Below are 20,474 nucleotides of genomic sequence, written 5' to 3'. Positions count from 1 at the left end.
TACCCACTCCCCCATTACAGCAATTTAACTTGCAAACAGTGAGCCATTAAAACGGAAAAGAAAAGCTTTTGCCAGTCTACCTACCTTTCCAAAGCTTCCTTTACCAAGAACTTTGTGGAAGATAAAACTGTCTATGTTGAACTTCCTCCTACTGGCTGGTCGTGATGGTGATCTTCCTTCCCAGAGCTTATCATATTCATTATTATCTGCAAAAGCAAACACTAGTGTTTTTATTTATTTATTTTTAATTACAACTACAAAACTTCTCACAACTCCAGTGACCCACTATTTTAATTTTGACCAAGTGCCAACCACACCAGCAATCTTTCCATAATACAGTTTCTACTGTGTATATGCACTGGACCATGTATGCACACATGTGTGCATGAAACTATAAATACAAAAGTGAAAAATTGAGTTGTAAAAAGAAGCTTTCTTATACCAATATAGAGTGAGTTCTGAACCAGACTTCTCTAACTGAAGTTTGGGGATCTTGTTGCACTTTTTCCTGTAAGGATTATGCTTTTCAGCTGTGATGTGGAATCCCATTAGGGGGCATGGAATACATGGAGGGTGTGTGTGATACACTTGGGGAGAAATTGTGGGAAACAATGCTTCAATTACAGGTAGACTGGATGGGATCTAGGCCCCTTACCTTTTGTGACCATCCTGTTTCAGAGGGATATTGGAGCAGGGAAGGCAGAATTTGGCTGTGATGGGAGGGATGGTCTGGAATGGCATGCAAATTTCATTAATTATCTTTCTATCCATAATTTAAGCATTGGGAAGAATCCTGTTCTCTCCCACTACCAAAAACCTGATTGGATTGAATACTTTGTTTTTCAAAGCACACCACCATTTGAGTGGGCACAGTGACACCCACAACACTGTTCATACATCAAGAATCTAATATACCAAATCAATCCATGAGCTCAGAATATAATATTTGAATTGATTCAGTACAAACCAATTTATTATGGAAATTGTTTTGTGTAAGGAGATAATTTCTAATAGATTATTTTGTGAAATGAAGCAACAGAATATTCCATCTCTTGTAATGTTGACTAAATGGATACATCATTATTGGGGCTATCCATCCACAATTTTAAAAAATACAATAAGATTTATTTCTCACCTGTTGTGTCTCCACCCATGGCTTTGGGTTTCTTATCAAAATCTTGATAAATACCAACACTTTCTACTGACCCAGATTCAGATTTTCTGGAAGATTTCTGAACAGAAATGACATACACACAAGATTATTTTGGCACTGAACAGCAGCTATTTTTCACACTACGATGTTCAAACTTCTATAGTTAGTACATTGGTACTAAATAAGTATTAGTATATTCTTTGGTACTAGGAAAAAAGTTATCCCATGTAATATGGAGCACATTTCTATATTTGTGTCTTTGGAAATAACTCAGAAGGTATTAAAGTTATCTTTTTTCCCCGACCTCATCATATTTATCACAAGGACTCTACAGAATTAGTTTCTATATTGTGTAAAGATATAATGAAACAATATGAATAATTTACAAAAAAATTAAGCAGGTGCTGCCTGTGGCACGTATGTTTCACACCAGAAGCATGTGCATCATTTTGATCTTATCGCTGTATAAGCAAATAGCAAATTTGTCTATAAGGCTTATCACATTAACAATTCATGATTTAAAAAACTGCTAGATGAAATTCATGCTTGTGAAACTTAACAATTTTGTCACTCTGGACTATGAAAGGTTATTCCACATCACCTCTACTAAGTTTATTCAAAGTCATAACTTGGAAATATACTGCTATTGGACTGCAACAAAATGGACTGTTTTGTTTTTTACAGCAAAAACTGGGAGTTCTAAAAATCTAATAGATTAAAAGTGTATACTAAATTTGAACTTCTACTCCATTATGTATAGATATACTTGCAGTCAATGCGCCAGAGTATTGCACTTTCTGACTATGAGTTGTATCTTAATGCTAAAGCAAAAGGACTTCTCCCCCCTCTTACCCATAGCACATCTAACAGCATCCAAAATCCACTCCAGAGAGTCAGGGGATCTTTCAGAACAGTATGGGATATGAAATTGCAAGAGAGATTCACAGCATGAATTTGTAAGCTTCTGGTGAGTCTCTTAAATGTGTATTGGTGGAGGGGAAATCAGCTCTCCCTTACACAGGCAGAAGTGCCTTTCTTTTGTGCAAATCAATGTTAGGATGCAAAGTCATAATGCAATTATATAATGCAATTATATTGCAATTATAATGCAATAATAAAGCCATTCACTTAAAGGGAAGTTGCATTAAAAAAACAAAAAACTTCATTCCAAGAATGCATAAAAGTTCAACCCAGATTGTTACTGAGATGTAGAGGGTGGTATCTAAAGAAAGTTAGACATGACAAAGCATCACTGAAATCAGTGAGGAAAGTTAGATGTGACTCACAGCCCAATCCTGAGCTGCCCAGAGTGCCCAGCTTTGGCAGTACCGAAAACAGCTGCCTCTGCATCTTACATGTATTGGGCTGCCGCAGGCGCTGCCTTGGGAGAAGGGGACTTTCGTTCTAATCTCTCGGGTAAGGGAAACAGTCCCACAATGGGGCTATTCAAGTTACCGCCGACCAAAAGGTCGGTGGTAAGGTAAAGGTGTACGTGTAGGGCACCGAACCCTACATGAATGGACAGGATCCAGTGGAATGGTGCTCCACTGGACGCGCCTCTCTGCCTTCCCGCTCCCTCCCCCCAGCACGCCTCCGCCTGTCCTCTCCATGCCCCCGGCCACCTCCCCCCTCCACGTCACACCTTCTCCTTGCCTCTGCCCCACCCCTGCTTTCCTCTTCATGGCTTGGCAGTTCATGAGACCGCAGAGCAGCGGAGGCCGGGCACTCGCCCCGCGCTCGCCCAGTGCCAGCCAGTGCTGGGCTAGCACAGGTGGTAGCCCGGCAGTAAGCCTTGAAAACATGCCTTACAGCACATCTGCAACAGTGCACCCTGGCGGAAAGCCGGAGCGACAAGCTCAGGATTGGACTCTAAGTTAAGTCCCAGAAATTTCAATGGGACTTCAACATGACTAACCTTCTTTGATACAAAATTAATATAGATAATACAGTTAAGAGACAATACGGATGATCACTTACTAAGTGATGATTACCATAATGTAGAAGTAATAAACTCAGAAATCTGGTTCACACCAGATTTGTATTATTTTGCCAAGCAAAACAGAAAATCTTTATATAGGAGGCATAGAATTGTGGTAATCAGTGCTAAGATTAGTCCTACCATTTAGCAAGATAATATAGATATGGTTACCAAATGATTACAGCAATAGTGCTGCAAGTTTTCATGTGGTAATTAAAATTAGGAAGGGAAATATAGTATAATAGTAGTACCAACCAGACATACCAGACTAACTTGAGTTAAAGCTTCTGCCAATAGTTTCTGATTGATTCCACATAGATTTGCCACTTTCATTTGACATTTATGGTGCACATTCATTCCACACTCTAAGAAATAAATTAACAGCATTAGTAGGAATGAACACAGATTATAAGCATCATTACTAACTCTTTTATTTTCAGTAGGACTGCACTGATAGAATGTGAGTACTGTAATTCACTGAATGAGATCTGAACAAAATATAAAATTTATCTTTCCTCTCCTTACTCTCAATATTAAAAAGGAGCAAATTGCTCCTAAAATGAAAAACAGCAGAATAGCACTTGGTTTGCAGACCATACATCTCTGTTCCACTTTGAATACATTTGATAGATCAGGTACCCACCTCAGCCTGAGAAGTGTGTGGAAAATTTAGAAAATAGCTATGTAAAGAACTGTAAACATAGAACTCAGCCCTTCCCTTCATAAGTCACCCAAGCATTGCTCTTTTGTCCATAGTCAGTAGTAGTTCAGAAAAACAGACAGTACCTTCACACTTTAATCCTTGTTTAACTAGTCCCCAGAGAAGACTACCACAATGATCGCAAAAGGTAGGGCTCATGTAGTTATACACTTTGAATCTGTGAGGCATATCGATATGAAAGCGCTCCTTCTGAAACTGCAGGTTTTATACAAAAAAAGTAAAACAAATGTTTAGAATTCCTTCACTCATGTGCATGTTAACCAGTGCAAAGTTAAATTTAATATATGTGATCATTCACAGGGTTCAAAAGAATTCAAATCATGTACGAGAGGAAAGTAGAAAAATTACTATTTCTTTATCTAATACAGTAATACCGCTTAACACTGAGAATATGTTCTTGGAAAACACAATGCTGTTTGAAACAGCATTACAAAAAGTATTTATAATACTGTTCTAATGTAGATGTGTTCACAATGCTGTACTAGGCTGAGCCTGCAGCATAACTGACCCCCTGCTGTCACTCCTCCTACATGGCATCTCATGGAAGGTGATAGGATGAGCCAGGTCATGACTCATCCTTGGAACTGCAGAGGGATGTGTCCCTCTTGTTGAATAGGCATCTACCCACAGTTTCTTATCCCAAAGCATTTCCTGATAGCAAACAATTGGCCTCATGCTATTTGCAGCTCCCATTGGCTAAAAAGTACAGCTCAGATATTTTTAAGTTTTGAAGTTTTATGGATTTTAACTTTTTTAAATACTGGAAAATTTAATTCTAGGATGAAGACTTGTGTAACAAAACAATGTTATAGGAAGCAACTTTCTAAGAGGTAATACTGTACTCAGCGTACAGACTTGAGATGAGTAACAAGCATACATACGTATCTAATTAAAATAATTTTGACACATTAGCCACATCTTTGAACCCATCATCCATATTAGTATAACCCTTATTCGCCAAATAAGTGTCAAAATTATTTTTCAAAGTAAAGAAGCTACTAGTCCCATTGGATCTGGGAGACTATGAAATGCAGGTATAATTTATTCAGGTAATAGAATTCAGTTTTTCACTGGCACAGAAATTGGAATTTTGAGTGCAAAGTGTATAAAGCTCTTCCCATTTGGGACAGCAGATAAGGACACCCACATGTTCCCTATTGCCTTAGTATGCTGCTCATATATTGATCTAAAGAAGGTGCTGGTATCTGATCTTCGATCATGATGTGCTCTATGTTATTAAGACTTTGTTCCAAAAACCATTTTAATACTGACATTCAAAAGAAATAAACCTCAAGGTACTAATAAGACCCTGATAAATGATACACATTAGAATGGAAGTTTCAAACTTCACATAACTTTCTATCCCTTCCCAAACTTAGAGCTCAGCTAGAGCTCAGTCAAAATAAGCAATTCAGTTTTGGTTTTGCAGTCATTAAAAGTCACCTCTGCTTTTCATTATGCTTTTGAGTGTCCCCTCAACATTTCATCTACTTCATCTGTGTATTTTTTTTTTTTTTTGCACAAAAACCTGCAGCAGCAGATTTGTATTGCTCTAAGAACTGCAGGGAATTCAATGGCTTATAGGCACTCCCTGCATATTTTCTGTAACCCTCCAATAGCTACCCAAGTAAGGGCCCAATCCTATCCAATTTTCCAGTGCAGCTCTGCCAATGGGCCATGCACGGCATCCTGTGGTGGGAAAGTAGTCACAGAGGCTTTCTCAAGGCGTGGGAACATTTGTTCCCTTACCTTGGGGCTGGCGTTGTGGTTGCAACAACAACAACAGTATTTATATACCGCTTTTCAACAAAAAGTTCACAAAGTGGTTTACAGAGAAAATCATAAATCTAATGGCTCCAGTGCTGCACAGTCAGAATGGGCCCTAAGACTCCTGCCTTAGGACTCAATCCAATCCAATTTTCCAGTGCCGTTGCAGCTGTGTCAATGGGTTGTGTGCTGCATCCTTTGGTGGGGAGGCAGTCACAGAGGGCTCTTCAAGGTAAGAGAACATTTGTTCCCTTACCACAGGGCTGCACTGCGGCTGCACCAGTGCTGAAAAGTTGGATAGGATTAGGCCCTCAGCCCTCTCTTAGCCCCTAACAATAATAATGGTGGGGAAGGTTTACACAGTATCTAAAATACACTTGTGTCTAACCTTTAACTCATCTGGTTCAGATAACTTCCTGAAGCATGGTCATCTAAATTAACCACATTTTAGAGGCTTTTAAGTCCATTCCGTCTGAGCTCTGATTAGTGCCCAGAGCTTGGACAAAAAAAAATATAACATTTTTGTATGATTTGCTTAGTTGCATTCTTGTTGAAGGAGTAACTTTCATCAAGCAAGTTTTCACATGAAAAACAATTTGATACATGACATCTATCCCTGCTGTCTTATTCCTTTGCTTCTTCTATTCTTCTCTCTCCTTATGAAAGTCAAAATAAAGTATATTAGGATAACTTGCCTCTTAGAAATCAAATATTTTGCACACTTAAAGGTAAATAAGAACACTCAATTTGCATATGTAAATATGTGGTTTCCTTGAACACTAATTTTTTTTTTTGCCATTGAATACATAATGATATTATTGCTTACCATTGTGTCTCTGCTGTTTGCGGCAGTGCCAGTACATCTCCCAATAATTTTATCGATGCATTTTTTGTGAATAGCAGCATTGCATTCTTCAGAAGAGCAATTATAGAAAAACACAATTAGATTTATTTTCCAAACATGAAATGTAACACGGTTTGCATGTTATAATCTCAAATTTAAAATGAAATGTTGCTAGTTCAGAGAACAGAGGAAGCTACATTGGTTCTCTTCCACTTTCATTGAGCATTTTTATTATTTATAATTTGCTTACTTCACTGACAATAATGCTTTATAAAGCTTTTATTATTAGAATCATACTTTGAGTAGGGATAATGAATCACACTATATTTGTTAGTAGCAGGAGATACTTCATTGGTTTGCTGCAACATATTAGCATGGCAATGCTTGCACCTGAAAACTGAAGCCCAAACCTATGAACATACATCAGCTGCAGCAGTGGCAAAACAACAGCTCAAACCACATCAGCTGAAGTCTCACACTACTTAATAATAAAAAATTTAAAGGCGACAAACTTACGTCTACATTTGTATCCCTGCTTGTTGAGCCCCCTGTAAAAGAGAGAAGGGTAAATGTAAGCAATAAAAAAGTCAGACTCCATACAAGTCAATATATCAGCTCAAAATCTTTGACACAATGCTGCTTTTCTTCCCATGAAATCTTTATCTTTCTTCCTTTAAACTGAAGTTCAGTTTTGAAAGTGACATCAATACTCAGCCCCACATGGAAAAAAATTAAATTCACTTCATGTAAGAAGGAAGTAATATTGGTAGATGACCCTAGATCTCTTAAACCAGTGGTTCCCGAAGTCCTACTTGGACATTGAGACCAGTGTGAGTTGTTGCAACAGTGGGATGGGAGTGGCCCCAACAGCGCCGCAGCAATTTCAGTGCTGCAAGAACCCAGGAACATCCCCATGTACCTGGGGGTGTCCTGCAGCCTCCCAGAGGACCTGGAGGCTTGCAGCTGCCTCCACCACTCTCCATGCAGCTGCAGCGAGTTCTGTTCTGCTCTTGGAGCTTACTACCAGTTTACATGATCACAAACCACACATGAGCAACAAGAGCAGAATGAAGCTTGCTGCTGCCGTGCGGAGAGTCATGGAGGAGGCTGCAAGCCTCCAGGACCCCCCAGGAAGCTGCAGGACACCTCCAGAAACGTAGAAATGTCCCTGGGTCCCTGCAGCCCCACTACTGCTGCAGTGCTATCAGGGACCCAATCCTGGGCCACTCCCCTTAAGGAGTTTTGGTTCCTAATGGTGGGCTACGACACACATTTTGGCAACCACTGTCATAGACCAATGGGTTAATGAGTCACAGGCAGGGCTACATTATTCTTGCAGGAGGAGAAAGTTTGCAGCATGGGAGCACTTCAGGACATGACACTCATTTTCGAACCATGAGTACTGTCCAGGAATATATTATTCACATCCAAGGCACCAGAAGATAGGGCCAACCAACCTTCTTACCTATAACCTTGATTGACTACATTTATATTATACTTTTCTTCCATCATTGAACTCAAGGAAGCGTACATGGAATTTCCAGGTAACCACCCATCCAGGCACTGACCAGACCCACACCTACTTAGTTTCAGGAGTGTGGCAGTATCATGGACTCAGACCATGGACTATTCTATCTCAATCTGCCTTGGAGATTATTTAGAAGCTTCAGCCAATACAAAATGTTTCCATATCTGTTGGTTGGATCTGGAAAACAGATACAGACAACCAATTCAGATTCAATTTATTAGCTAACAGGATCTGAACCAATTCATGGTTTTGCTGTTAAAGCTATGAATGGTCTGCATCTAACAAATATAAGTGTGCCTCTCCCTAGAAGGAAGATCCTGCACCCATTATGAACTATAATCTTGATTTAGTTTCTTAAAGACAGGCAACTAGTCTTTTCTGCAGTAGACACATAGAAAAGAAAATTGCAGGAACTGGTGTCCCAATGTATTTTGACAGTATCTTAATTATAGGAAAATAATACACCTGTAAAAGCAATCAAAAGAAAGCATTAGGCATATTACAATATGCAAGCAATCAAATTTCTTATAACCACACACATACTACAAGACAACTAATTTAAAAACTATCCAAACACTTCAATATATAAAAAGTATCAAAATGCATTGGGAATACCATCTTTGCAGCTCTCTTTTTTATGTTTGTGCTTTTATGTTTTTGTACAATTGTGTATGCATGCTGCTTTTTTTTTTTTTACAGTTGATCTTTTTGTTTGTTGCTACCATTTTGTTGCTCTTTTCTGCAGTGCAGATCCTTGCCTAAAGAAGCCTACCTAAATCCTGTAGACCTTCAGGAAGGCTGCCAAAATCTTCCTCATCAGGTCCTTCAAGAGATAGAGTGAAATTATTCTAGAGAAGAGTTAACTGCACATTAGGTTTTTGGGTGTGTGTGTGTGAATTATATACAAAGATTGCTTTAAAGAAAGCAATGATAAAGAAAGCCATTATTTATTAGTTTCCACACTAAACAGCAGAAACCAAGGTTAGAAATATCTAAATAAATCCAATACCCAATGTCTAGAATAATCACCAAGGCAGAAGATGCTGTAAAAGGCTCCTTCCTGTTCTAACAATGGCATAACATGGAACATAAAGGGATGAAATAACTGATGGACTTCAAAACAGCTTCCTTCACATCTAAACTCCAGAATAATTGCTTTGAATTTCTTCAGTTCCAGACTGAAACCAGAGCTTACTCTCTCTCTCTCTCTCTCTCTCTCTCTCTCTCTCTCTCACACACACACACACACACACACACTTTCCTTACCAGACAAAATCTCTACAGACAGAGCAAAATGTAAGCTGTCCAAAGAAGGTGGCAATAAACTCATGGTTTTTGATGTAGTGGATTTTGGCCTGCTTGATTGCACCTCTTCTGTTTATAGTCACAGTTCCCTCATCTTCCCTCATTGATTGTTTGGAATCTGGAAGTAATGACATGGAGAGAAATTGTGGAAGGAATAGTTGTTTCACTCTATAGTGATATGTATGAAAACCATTTGTTCTTTTCCCTTCCCACTCCTGAGACTTTTATTATAGTTCTTTATTGCTGTTGGAGTAATCTGAAATCCACAGGAACAAACAAGGACATATACAGGCTCAGTGAAACTCAAAAACTCAGTAAAACCCAAAAACATGGGATGTAGGCCAGACACCCTAACTGCAAACAAAGTCTAAGAGAAAATACTATACATAGCAATGACAAGCACAACTACGGCATAAATGACCCAAGTTATGTTAAAGAACTGTAAACTGAACAAAAATTTTTTTAAAAGCAAACTCTCCCCATCATGCTTATCACAAAATTTCAGATGTTAGAACACTATAATATATTAAGATGCAACAGATAATTGCTTAACATGTTGTTAATGCTACTTTTCCAGCATTTTTTCTTCAGAAACAGGTATTTGCTTAATCAGTGTTAATCATCTAGGACAGCCATTTTCAACCACTGTGCCGTGGCACACTAGTGTGCCGTGAGTGGTCCACAGGTGTGCCACTGGTATTTGGGGAAGGTCATTTATTAGTAGGGCCAATGGAAGTTGTGAGCCTCCCCCTCCCCACCACTGGCAGCATGGTGTACCTTGTCAATTGTCAAAAACCTGGTGGTGTGCCTTGACCATTTTTTATGCCTTGACAGTGTGTCCTGAGGTGGAAAAGGTTGAAAATCACTGATCTAGGACAGGGGTCTCCAAACCCCGGCCCAGGGGCCAGATGCGACCTGCAGCAAGCCTCTTTCCGGCACGCGGCCAACCTCTTGTCCCCAGAAAGCCTCTGGCCCACTCAACTGAACATGACCAGAACTGCGCTCTGATTGTGTCTGGAGGGTGTTCTGAGGGCCAGAGAGGTTGAATGAATGAGCCCATTCATTCATTTATTCACTCATCTAAGTTCTATCTCCAATTTATTTATTTAAATTTTATATTCAAATTTTTTTTCTGGCCCTCCAGACCACGCCAGATATTTGATGTGGCCCTCTGGCCAAAAGGTTTGGAGACCCCTGATCTAGGAGGATAAAATTACTAGTATTTACCTCTCAGCCCAACTTTTCAAGTTCAAGACATAAAAGATGGTAATACTGCAGTGTAGTGGGTTCTCTAAGGGCGCAATCCTAACCCCTTATGTCAGTGCTTTCCAGCACTGACATAAGGGCAATGCAGCTCCGAGGTAAGGGAACAAACATTCCCTTACTTTGATAAGGTCTCCATGAATGACACTCAACTGCAGGATGCAGCACATGTCCCATGTATGGCAGTGCTGGAAAGCGGTGACATAAGGGGTTAGGATTGTGCCCTAAGTAAATGAAAACACACTACACTGAAGCAATATCACCGTTTAAATCTTGCTAATTTCAAAGCCCCCTGACTTCAAAATATCCTTAAGTGCTTGTCAAACTATACTTAATGACATACAAAAGAGGGAGCCAAACTGTGTTTCAGAAACCACCTGCAGTTAGTGGCATAGTTGGCTCCCATAACTTGTGATGTCATCCCCCTGGAAGTGCCCGAGCTGGAAGTAATTGTAGTGAAACATTGACATCACTACCAATTACTTCTGGGTTATGGTGTGCGCAAAGCAGTTGTGTGCTGCTCTAAGCGGCTGATGGCTTTTCTTTTTTTTCCTCAAAAAGGGGGGGGGAAGGCAAAAAAGCCTTTGGCCATTCAGAGTGATGCACAACCACTCCGAGTGCCTGGTTTGACACCCTTCAAGGTGTGGTACCCAGGGCCCTGTATGCCCCTGGATCTGCCTTAGCTATGCCACTGCTTGCAATTTCCATATTTTATTTATTTACAAATTTAGGTGAGGTGGGATCCCGAGGCCACCGAGCAGAGGGCGCACCACCGGCCCGTCTCGCCCGCCCCGTCAGGGAGGTGGAGCATGAATTTTTTTTTTTTACATATTTATATCCTGCTTTATTTCCCTAGTAGATATTCAAAGCAACTTACAAAGAGTCAATATAAAATACAATATAAAAATGTAAATATAAATATTAACAGTTCCTAAAAACAGTATACAATCTAAAAATCTCATTAAAAGACAGGAGCAAAGAATAGAAAACCAGCATGCACTAAAAACACAAACCCATAAAACTTATGCACAAGAGTCTTAAATATCTGTATTAAAAAGCCCGAAACTCAGAAGGCAAGAGTAAAAAGAAATGTCTTTAAGCCACATGGTTCATTTTCAATGGGCAAAAATACAAGAGAAATGTGAGATGGAAGCAAGGAAGAAATTGACATTGTAGGGACCTGGAAGACTCAGCTGGGGCTGTTACAGAGAGAGAAGCAGCATCAATAAAGTGGGGTGCTGGGAAAGAAGAACTGACAAAGAGGATAGTTGACCAAAAACAAAACAAAACACTAGTAAAAAATACAGTTCTCAGTCAAATGAAGATTTTTGAATATGGCTCATAGCATGTGAAACTAGAAAATGGCCTTTTATAAAATCTTTCTGAAATATCATTGCTTCATAATATAACAATTGAACATAACATTTAAAATAAGTTGTAGGTCAAGTGATACACTATTCCAAAATAAATGACAGGTATTACAAACCGTTGAAACAAATGCTAGCAGCCATAAGAACTGCAGCAATAATTGCTACATTCAAAACAGTTGCTTTTGGGTGAATAATAATAATGGTTCACTTCCACACTGAACTGCTGCATCTACCAAGTGTATTTCACTGCACCTTTCATTTTACTGTAAGCGTATCTCAATCACATTAGGAAAGTGGCATATTTCAATAGAGCTACATGCTACTTTCAACAGGAACTAATGGTTAGCACCATGTACTACCACTTTCCTTATTCAGTGACTCATGCATGGCCATGAGTTTTCTGGATGCCAAAAAAGATCCATGAGGAGGACAGGAAAGAATTCTTCTATACCAGGACCCCAGCAATGCACAAACTTAATTTTTGAAAAAGACCTCAGGCTCCCCACAAAAACAAAATGACAGAGGGTTCCAATGGTCAGCGTTTCCTCTCTGAATGCTGAGTTCATGCATCAACTTCCAGTTCGGCTGCAGGGCAAATGGCTTTGTACTTGCTTCCCTTTAGCCTGGGGGGAGAAAGTTGAGGCTTTCAACTTTCTCATAAAAAAAACTTCCTTGCATTTTAGAAAGTCAACTCTTCTCAAGTAAAGAGATAGACAAGAATTTTTTCAGTGGACTCCACACACACACAAAAGTAACAATAAAGATAAGGCTACTTTTACACAACCCACAATTATTTGTTTTGTTTTGTATAGCCACTTTTTCATACTTTACTTTGCAAATTCCTTCACAGCACCCCTTGAAAATGGATAGAGACAAGCATGAAAAAGTTGTGTTCAGCTGAAACAGAGTAGCAGCATTCCCCCCCTTTTCCCCAAAATCCAATTTTCCCTATCTGCATAAAGAAGCAATAGAATCTCACTCAGACCTCTTGGATAGTTCTCACTGAAATTACTAGGTGCCCTGAGGAAGTGGAGGACCACTGCAATTCATCCCATTCACCACTGGAGCAAACACTCCAGGATTAGGCAACAACTTTTTAGACATCCCTCTCAAAGTTATATATATATATATCCATTAAGCATTCTTCACAAAATATACACAGAAACACACACATTTGGATAACTGAATATATGGACAATCTTTCCCGTTCCCTGAAAAAGTTAAATCGCTCAATGCAACTTTTAAAAAGTTGTCCTCTACTGAACTATCAATTTTTCAAAGAAAGATTGACAAACCCCTTCTTTTTGAAGCTGATGTCAGCAACATGGTAATTCAAAGTCCAGAAAGAGAAAGTTATTCCAGCTGCCTTCAGAGCTACTTTAACACATAGAGGAGTTATGCGATGTTAAAGTAAACCATCCACCATGGTGCTAAGTTCTGTGACTGGATAAGGTCAATAACTTCATTTAAATAAACAAAGACCTCTGCAACCAGACCTGCTTTTTATAACCACCAATTATATACAATTGAAAAATGGGAAACCCATTTGTGGAACCCCAGTTCTAGTGTATGCCGACAGTACAGCTTGTACCTTGTAAATAGTATTTATTTCTACCCTTCCAGGAATATCTTTTCTGTCTGCTTAAAAAAAGAACAGTTTTAGGACCAGTCATGTTGGACATTCAAGTAGATGAAATCACACCACTTAGGTCTGTAATGTGGAGAATAAAAAACCTGAGCGCTTTGGCTGGAGATGGAAGCAGCCAGAGGTGCTTCTGCAGCATGTTGCAACTCACTAGGAAGTACTCCCTGTGGAAGTAGAGGCAGTCAAGGAACAGATCTTCAGTCAATATGTCACTAGCCTGGAGTGACATGACATTTGTAATTGTATTATAGCATGAGTTGGGCGACACATAACTTTCTCTGACCTAAACTTCGGGGATTAAGATTAACTCTCAACTTCTACAAAGCACTAAATAACTTAGATAAGAAAATTGTATCATGCTTAAATAAATCTTAAATTATAAAATATAATTATATATAATTATAATTTAATTATTTATATTTTATTTTATATATATATATATATATATATATATATATATATATATATATATATATATATATATATATAAAATATTATTTATTTTTATAATTATAATATCAATCACAATCGACCTTTATTAGGCATAGATATAATTATAATATATAGTTATATATATAACTGAGCGATTATATATAATAATTGGGCAGGAGGTCTGGTCTAGAAGGTAGAGCCTCCATTAGCCCGAAGATAACATCAGAAGGTTGCCAGTTTGAGGACACCAGCAGCTCCCTGAACGGCTGGGAATGGCAAGACCTTGAAGTAGCTGACAAGCCCAGCTGAGTGATTCCACCTGCTCTTGGTGTGAGCAAGAAGCGTTTTGGCTGCCCTCCATGTGAGGGATGGAGCTGCCTGTCAGCCTGCGTGGGAGAACTGGAGGCCAGAAGTGAGACCAAACCAGGAAGATCCATTCTGAAATGTTGTTGGTTCTTGAAAGAGAGAACCTCTATGATTGTAAAAATCCCCTTGAGGGATTTAGAAATACCTGCCTATGTAAACCGCCTTGAATAAAGTTGGAGGAGTAATTCGATGACCAGAAAGGTGGTATATAAATACCTAGTTATTATTATTATTATATAATTATAGTTATATAAATTATAAAATAAATAATCTTATTTAAGTTAAATCTTAAGTCTTAAATAACTTCTTAAAATTTTCAATGTACAACTCCCTGCTCTGCCCTTTGACTAAAACCAAACTTATAATTCATTATTAAATACGAAGGCACAGTTGTAGTTTTAAATTATTTAAGTTGCTGGGCAACATACTGTTTGAAATTGCTGAAAACAGATCTTAAACTGAATTGCTGAAAACTAAGGAAACATCCAGCAAGTATTTAATTTTAGTTTACTGATTTACTCTCCAGGATCATGTCACTAAGGGGGTGAGAGAGATACATAGGGTTGCAGGATGTTGCAGGAGGTGTAGGGAGTCCCACACATCCCTCCATAGGACTTCCCAAGGCTTGGAATATTCAAAACAAGTGATTACAAAGCACCTCCTGGAAACTGGAAGTGCTTTGCGCTTGCTTTTATTGAACGTTCCAAGCTTCGAGGAGCCCTGTGGAGGGCTGCGCGGGGTTCCCTGCACCTCCTGCAACTTCCTGCAGCCCTGTGTGAGTAAAACGATTCCTCTCACACACACACCCCTTAGCAGTGTGATCCTGGGGATTGCATTGCTGCCCTTGCCCCTTTCCCCATCCCTTAAAGGGACGGGGGAGAACCTTTACACAAACTGGTGGGTCATGACCCACCAGTTTGAGAACCACTGATATAGATGACACAGGGAAGTGAGGGCAACACAGCTTAGTAGAACAGCACATGTTTGAATAGTTTCAGGCATGGATTTCTTCCAATTCTACCTGGAGATTCCTAGAACTGAAACTAAATTTCAGTTCTTGTAACATTTCCCCATCCCTTTAAGGGGCAGGGTAAGAGGAGAGGCAGGGAAGCGATCCCAGGAATCGTGTCCCTGAGGGGTTGCTTTCACTTACTTGGACTCAATAAGGACTGCTGGAGGATGCAGGAGGTGCGGGGAGCTTAGCACAGCCCTCCACAGGACTCCATGAGGTTTGGAATCTTAAAACGGAGCAACTGCAAAGCACTTCCCATTTGCAGGAGGTGCATTGAAATCACTCTGTTTCAAGATTCCAAGCCTCGGGGAACCCTGCTGAGGGCTGCACTGGGCTCCCTGCACCGCCTGCATCCTCCAGAAGTCCTTATTCAGTCCAAGTAAGTGTAAGCATCCCCCTTTGTCCCCCTTAGGGACACAATCCTTGGGATCACTTCCCTGCCGTTGCCCCTCCCCACAGAGACTTATTGAGGGAGTAAAGCTCCCTCAGGGTTTGAGAATCACTGTACTCTACTATAGACACTATAGCATTTTGGTGGAATTGGAATTATTCAAGATTTCAAATTCTATGTAGAGGAAGAAAATACACACAAAGCTTTCAGTTTGGTTACCAAGAGCACACGTGGTATAAATACAAGGATCAGAACATCACCATTTCCTGAAAATACAGAATTGAAGAATTTGTCACTTCCACTGTGTCCCAAATTATGTGAGGTTATTTGCTATGTGCTGGAAACAAATAGTAATAATTTAAAAAAAAAAATCTTACCTCCATCTTCTAGAAAATATTGCACAGCCATCAATACCTTCCCTTGAGGTTGCAAATCAAGCTAAGATGAAAGAAAAACCAATGGATTACATGTTTGTTATAGTAAATCCCTCTAATCATTTCTTCCTACATGGCATGAAGCCATTTCTGCCCAACGTTATACGCAGCAGGCACCAAATGTGTACAGCTGTGGGTCAGATAAAAATGGGTTAAAGTGTACTCTAGGTAAAAGCTCGAGTTAAGGAACAGATAGCTTTCCTTCTCTGAGACTACTTTTGCAATGGTCAATTGGAAACTAGCTACAAGAACAAATGTAGGAAAGCCAGTGGGCTTGCACATTTTCTCTTTCTTCCTCCTCATGCACAAAAAGCAAACCATGGTTTTCTCCTGGTTCCAAGTTTGTATGTAATTCAGTGTTTTATTCTCAAAGAGAAAACTGGAGGTTTCATTCACTTCTCATGCACAAAAGGGAAAGAGGGGAAGAACATGAGCTCTTGGCTCTTATTATCACAGAGGGAAGCCATGGTTTCCTTTTTTGTTTGAACTGAGCCATAAAGAACAATGTTAATACTCTAAAGCAGGGGTCTCAAAACATTTTGGCCAGAGGGCCACATCAAATATCTGGCGTGGTGTGGAGGGCCGGGAAAAAAATTAAAATATAAAATTGAAAAAAATTAGAGATGGAACTTAGATGAGTAAATGAATGAACGAATGGGCTCATTCCTCTCTGGCTCAACCTCTCTGGCCCTCAGAACACCCTCTAGACACAATCAGAGCACAGTTCTGGTCATGTTCAGCTGAGTGGGCTAGAGGCTTTTAGAGGACAAGTGGTTGGCTGTGGGCTGGAAAGAGGCTTGCTGTGGGCTGCATCTGGCCCCCAGGTCGGGGTTTGGAGACCCCTGCTCTAAAGCAGCGATTTTCAACCTTTTTCATCTCGTGGCACACCGACAAGGCACTAAAATGGTCAAGGCACACCATCAGGTTTTTGACAATTGACAAGGCACACAAGGCTGCCAGTGGGGGGCTCACATCCCCATTGGCCCTTCCCCCAAATTCCTGTGGCACACCTGTGGACCACTCATGGCACACCAGTGTGCCATGGCACAGTGGTTGAAAATGGTTGCTCTAAAGCTTCTCAAAACATTAGAGATAAACACAACTAACTTCATGCGTCATAGGTGCCTAACATATGCGTACCCTATAAGGATTGTCTGGTGACATGGTTCCATAGCTTTTAACATCAACCCAAATATCACAGGTTCTATTTCTTTACCAGCCTGTACAAAAGAGTTTATGACAAACTGAAGATAACACTCACTATTGACAAAAATTCAGTTTTGATCAAAGGAACAGTCTAATTTATTGGCCCTTCAACTTGTCTATGGTACGGTTTGGACAGGTACGGTATGGTTTCAACTGTCTACGGTACGGTTTGGACAGGATTGGAAATCACAAAAATGGTTAAGCCCCATGTTAAGTTTTTCTTTCATAATACACAGTACAGATCAGCTTACAGTCTCATTAGTTTGAGTATTTTCCTGGCCTTGTCAGTGGCAGACAATTATATATAGCAGAAGTAGAGGAAATTGACAGGATAAAGATGTCAGGCAATGAGGCAGTTAGAACTACACACTGCTGAGGAAGATAAAAGAACTAAACATGGGCTGTCACATTCAGCAGCATTCTCATGTTTTCGCATTAGGTTTGGATAGGGGTGTGTTCTACCACTACCAAAATGTCACATGCCCAGCAGCATCAGAGTACAGGAAAAAGATTATAAAGGTTATGAATTATATCATACAATCTCTCTTAATTGCTGTTAAAGGTGATAAAACAGTAGCTTAGTTGGCAGGTTTGTTTTTATTTGAGTGAAATAAACAGCTTCTTTCTCCTCCCATTTATATTCTGCCTTTTAATTCCAAGAATTTCTAAGGCAGGTGTCAAGTGGACTCAAAAACAGCAAACAACAACAGAGTTTGTTATAAATATAGTACAAAATCTACAATAACAGTGATAAAACACAAGCATCACCATTAAAAGCTTGTACAAAGTAAACCATTCAGCATGGTACTTAAAATTTAGCAATGTACCAGCCAAATACCTTTGGAAAGGGAATTTCATAAATACAGCACCTGTTTTGAGGAAGTTCTATCTCTGTATATCAACCACCCTGCCTCTGAAGGCTGGGGTAACCAGAGATGGGCCTCTGAGGACAATCTTGATGAATGGGCAGGTTTCTATAAGATCAGATAGTCCTTTATGACAAACTGGTCCTAGAAAGAAAACTGTAACTCTTACGGCATCATACTCACCCAGAATTCTGCTTTTCCATTGCCTTTCTTACATCTTTCAGCCAAAACAGATACACCTACAGTCACCTCAGATAATGGGTCTTCAGCTGCCTTCATGAGAACAATCTGAATCACACGCCCCTCATAAATGTGGGCATCAAAGGAGGTTTTCCAATCTGGATACATAGTAGGTTTCTTTTGAACCAGCGTTTTCCCTCTCTCTAGAATGCCAGGAGAAAAGTTACCATGATTAATATTAATTTCACCACTTTTTAAAACATCAGGACACTGAACATCATTGTACTAAATCAGGGCAAGAGGTGATGTTGATGCTTAGAGCAGCTGTTCCCAAAGTGACAGGTTGCAACCCACCATGGGAACTGGAAATGGGTCATTCCCTGTTAAGATGGTGGTCCAGAAACAGGTGCCCTGATGGTGGCACAGTGATTGTGGCACCACGGGGACCCAGGATCTTGTACCCTGGGACCGGGGGGGGGAACCATTGTGCTGGCTTCAGGGAGAGTCTTGGAGGCTTGCAGTCACCTTTTGTGCCAATCAGTAATCGAAGTGCACTTCCTGTTTTCATGCAAATTCCAAGCAGCAGGGAGGCACGCAGAGAGGGCTGCAAGCCTCCTAAACCCTTCTTGAAGCCATAACCCCCCACGTAAGGGTACTAGCCCCTGGGTCCCCGTAGTGCTGCAACTGCTGTGGTGCCATCAGGACAGCTGCCTGTTTCAGTCCCTGCCCCCATCAAGACTTACTGCAATCCCAAAGTCTGAGTAGGAACCGCTGGTTTAGAGTATGTTATAATTATATATCATTGCTGCAAATATAATTTTAATACAAAAACATTATTTTAATATAGGTCAGCACATGTTTCAATCTCATTAAGTGAACCAGTGAGTTCTCTGCCAGTCAACACATATTTGCATAATTTGGTTCTATAAGTTGGAGCTAAAATTAATCAACCTTTCATATTAAAAAACCGATTTAATGAAATGTGCAGAAAAGTCAAACGATAGTCCCGATTAAGACCACCTGTTAGCTTTTGAAAGAATGTGAAGTCCTAATAATCCTATGCAAGATTGGTCTGGAAGTTTTGCAACATGGTGGAAGAAACTTCTGCTGTTGCAAAATGGATGCAGAAGGAGCACAGAGCACTTCAGCAGCAGCCATTTTGAGAGGAGGCAGTGCTCCCCATCTGTGATTAGACCTGTCTACGGATACTGGGCTGGGTAAGACCAGGAGGGGAAGTAAGACCAGGTAAGGAGGGGGCTAGGAGGCTGCAGGAAAGGATGGATCTGTCGGCAATGGTGCACACTGGATCCCATCCCCTTTTTGCAGCCTTCTTGCCCCCTTCCTCTCCTTGGACTTGCACCAGCTCAAGAGGTGGTACAGGTCCGAGGTGACCACCTGCAGAGTTGGAAGCTTATGGAGGGGTAAGATGATTAAAATCCTCTTTCCCCTCTGAAGTCTCCTAATCTGCCCCCTCCCTGCCTGGATAGAGCATGCTCCTTTTGGCACAGCTGCAACAGCAGGGGGTGGGGAAGTATAGGACTGGGCTCTTATTTCAGTTAAAGTGAATAGCACAACAGTAAGGCCCATGGACGGAGTTATTAGGCTCTTAATATCTAAAAATGTTTCTAACATGGAATTTCAGTTCATAATTGAGTTTATGTTGATCCAGCAGCTGTTTCTCAATGTGACGAACTGTCCAAACAGTAGTAAGAAATAGCACCTTTGTTTGTCTTTATAAGGCAAGGTCTGCCAAAATCAACATTATAAATTAGTTTTTTGACAAGCAAGTTGAAGTTAGCTTGCTAAATAAGTTCCTCAAATGTTCACAAGTAGCCACCTGAGGAGGTTCTACATTCTTCAGACTTCTGTTTTATCTCCTGTACCAGTGTCAAAAAGCTTTTACCTGGATTCAAATGTTTCCATTCATGAAAGCCAATTCCATCTCCTTTCTTCTCCATAATTCTACAGTGGCAATGGGTAGTCATTGTTTGTAAACCAATGTTATAGCAGGAT

General features: G+C 40.1%; 1 protein-coding gene across 1 annotated transcript in view; it reads right to left on the bottom strand.

Moving 5' to 3' along the window:
- Positions 1-20,474, bottom strand: part of PRKCD (protein kinase C delta) — a 96,462-nt gene that overhangs the window by 14,484 nt on the left and 61,504 nt on the right. Inside the window, exons 3-11 of the mRNA XM_066613518.1 lie at positions 18,465-18,664; positions 16,153-16,213; positions 9,258-9,414; positions 6,980-7,011; positions 6,446-6,531; positions 3,918-4,047; positions 3,396-3,496; positions 1,136-1,232; positions 85-206 (exon numbers count right to left, since the gene is read on the bottom strand). Of these exons, the coding sequence (XP_066469615.1) occupies positions 85-206; positions 1,136-1,232; positions 3,396-3,496; positions 3,918-4,047; positions 6,446-6,531; positions 6,980-7,011; positions 9,258-9,414; positions 16,153-16,213; positions 18,465-18,664 (986 nt within the window). The remainder of the gene's footprint in view (positions 1-84; positions 207-1,135; positions 1,233-3,395; positions 3,497-3,917; positions 4,048-6,445; positions 6,532-6,979; positions 7,012-9,257; positions 9,415-16,152; positions 16,214-18,464; positions 18,665-20,474) is intronic.

This window comes from Tiliqua scincoides, chromosome 2 (genome assembly GCF_035046505.1).
Source record: "Tiliqua scincoides isolate rTilSci1 chromosome 2, rTilSci1.hap2, whole genome shotgun sequence".
NCBI lineage: Eukaryota > Metazoa > Chordata > Lepidosauria > Squamata > Scincidae > Tiliqua > Tiliqua scincoides.
Note: the sequence above shows the minus strand (reverse complement) of the source record. Positions and strands in the feature narration are given on the sequence as shown.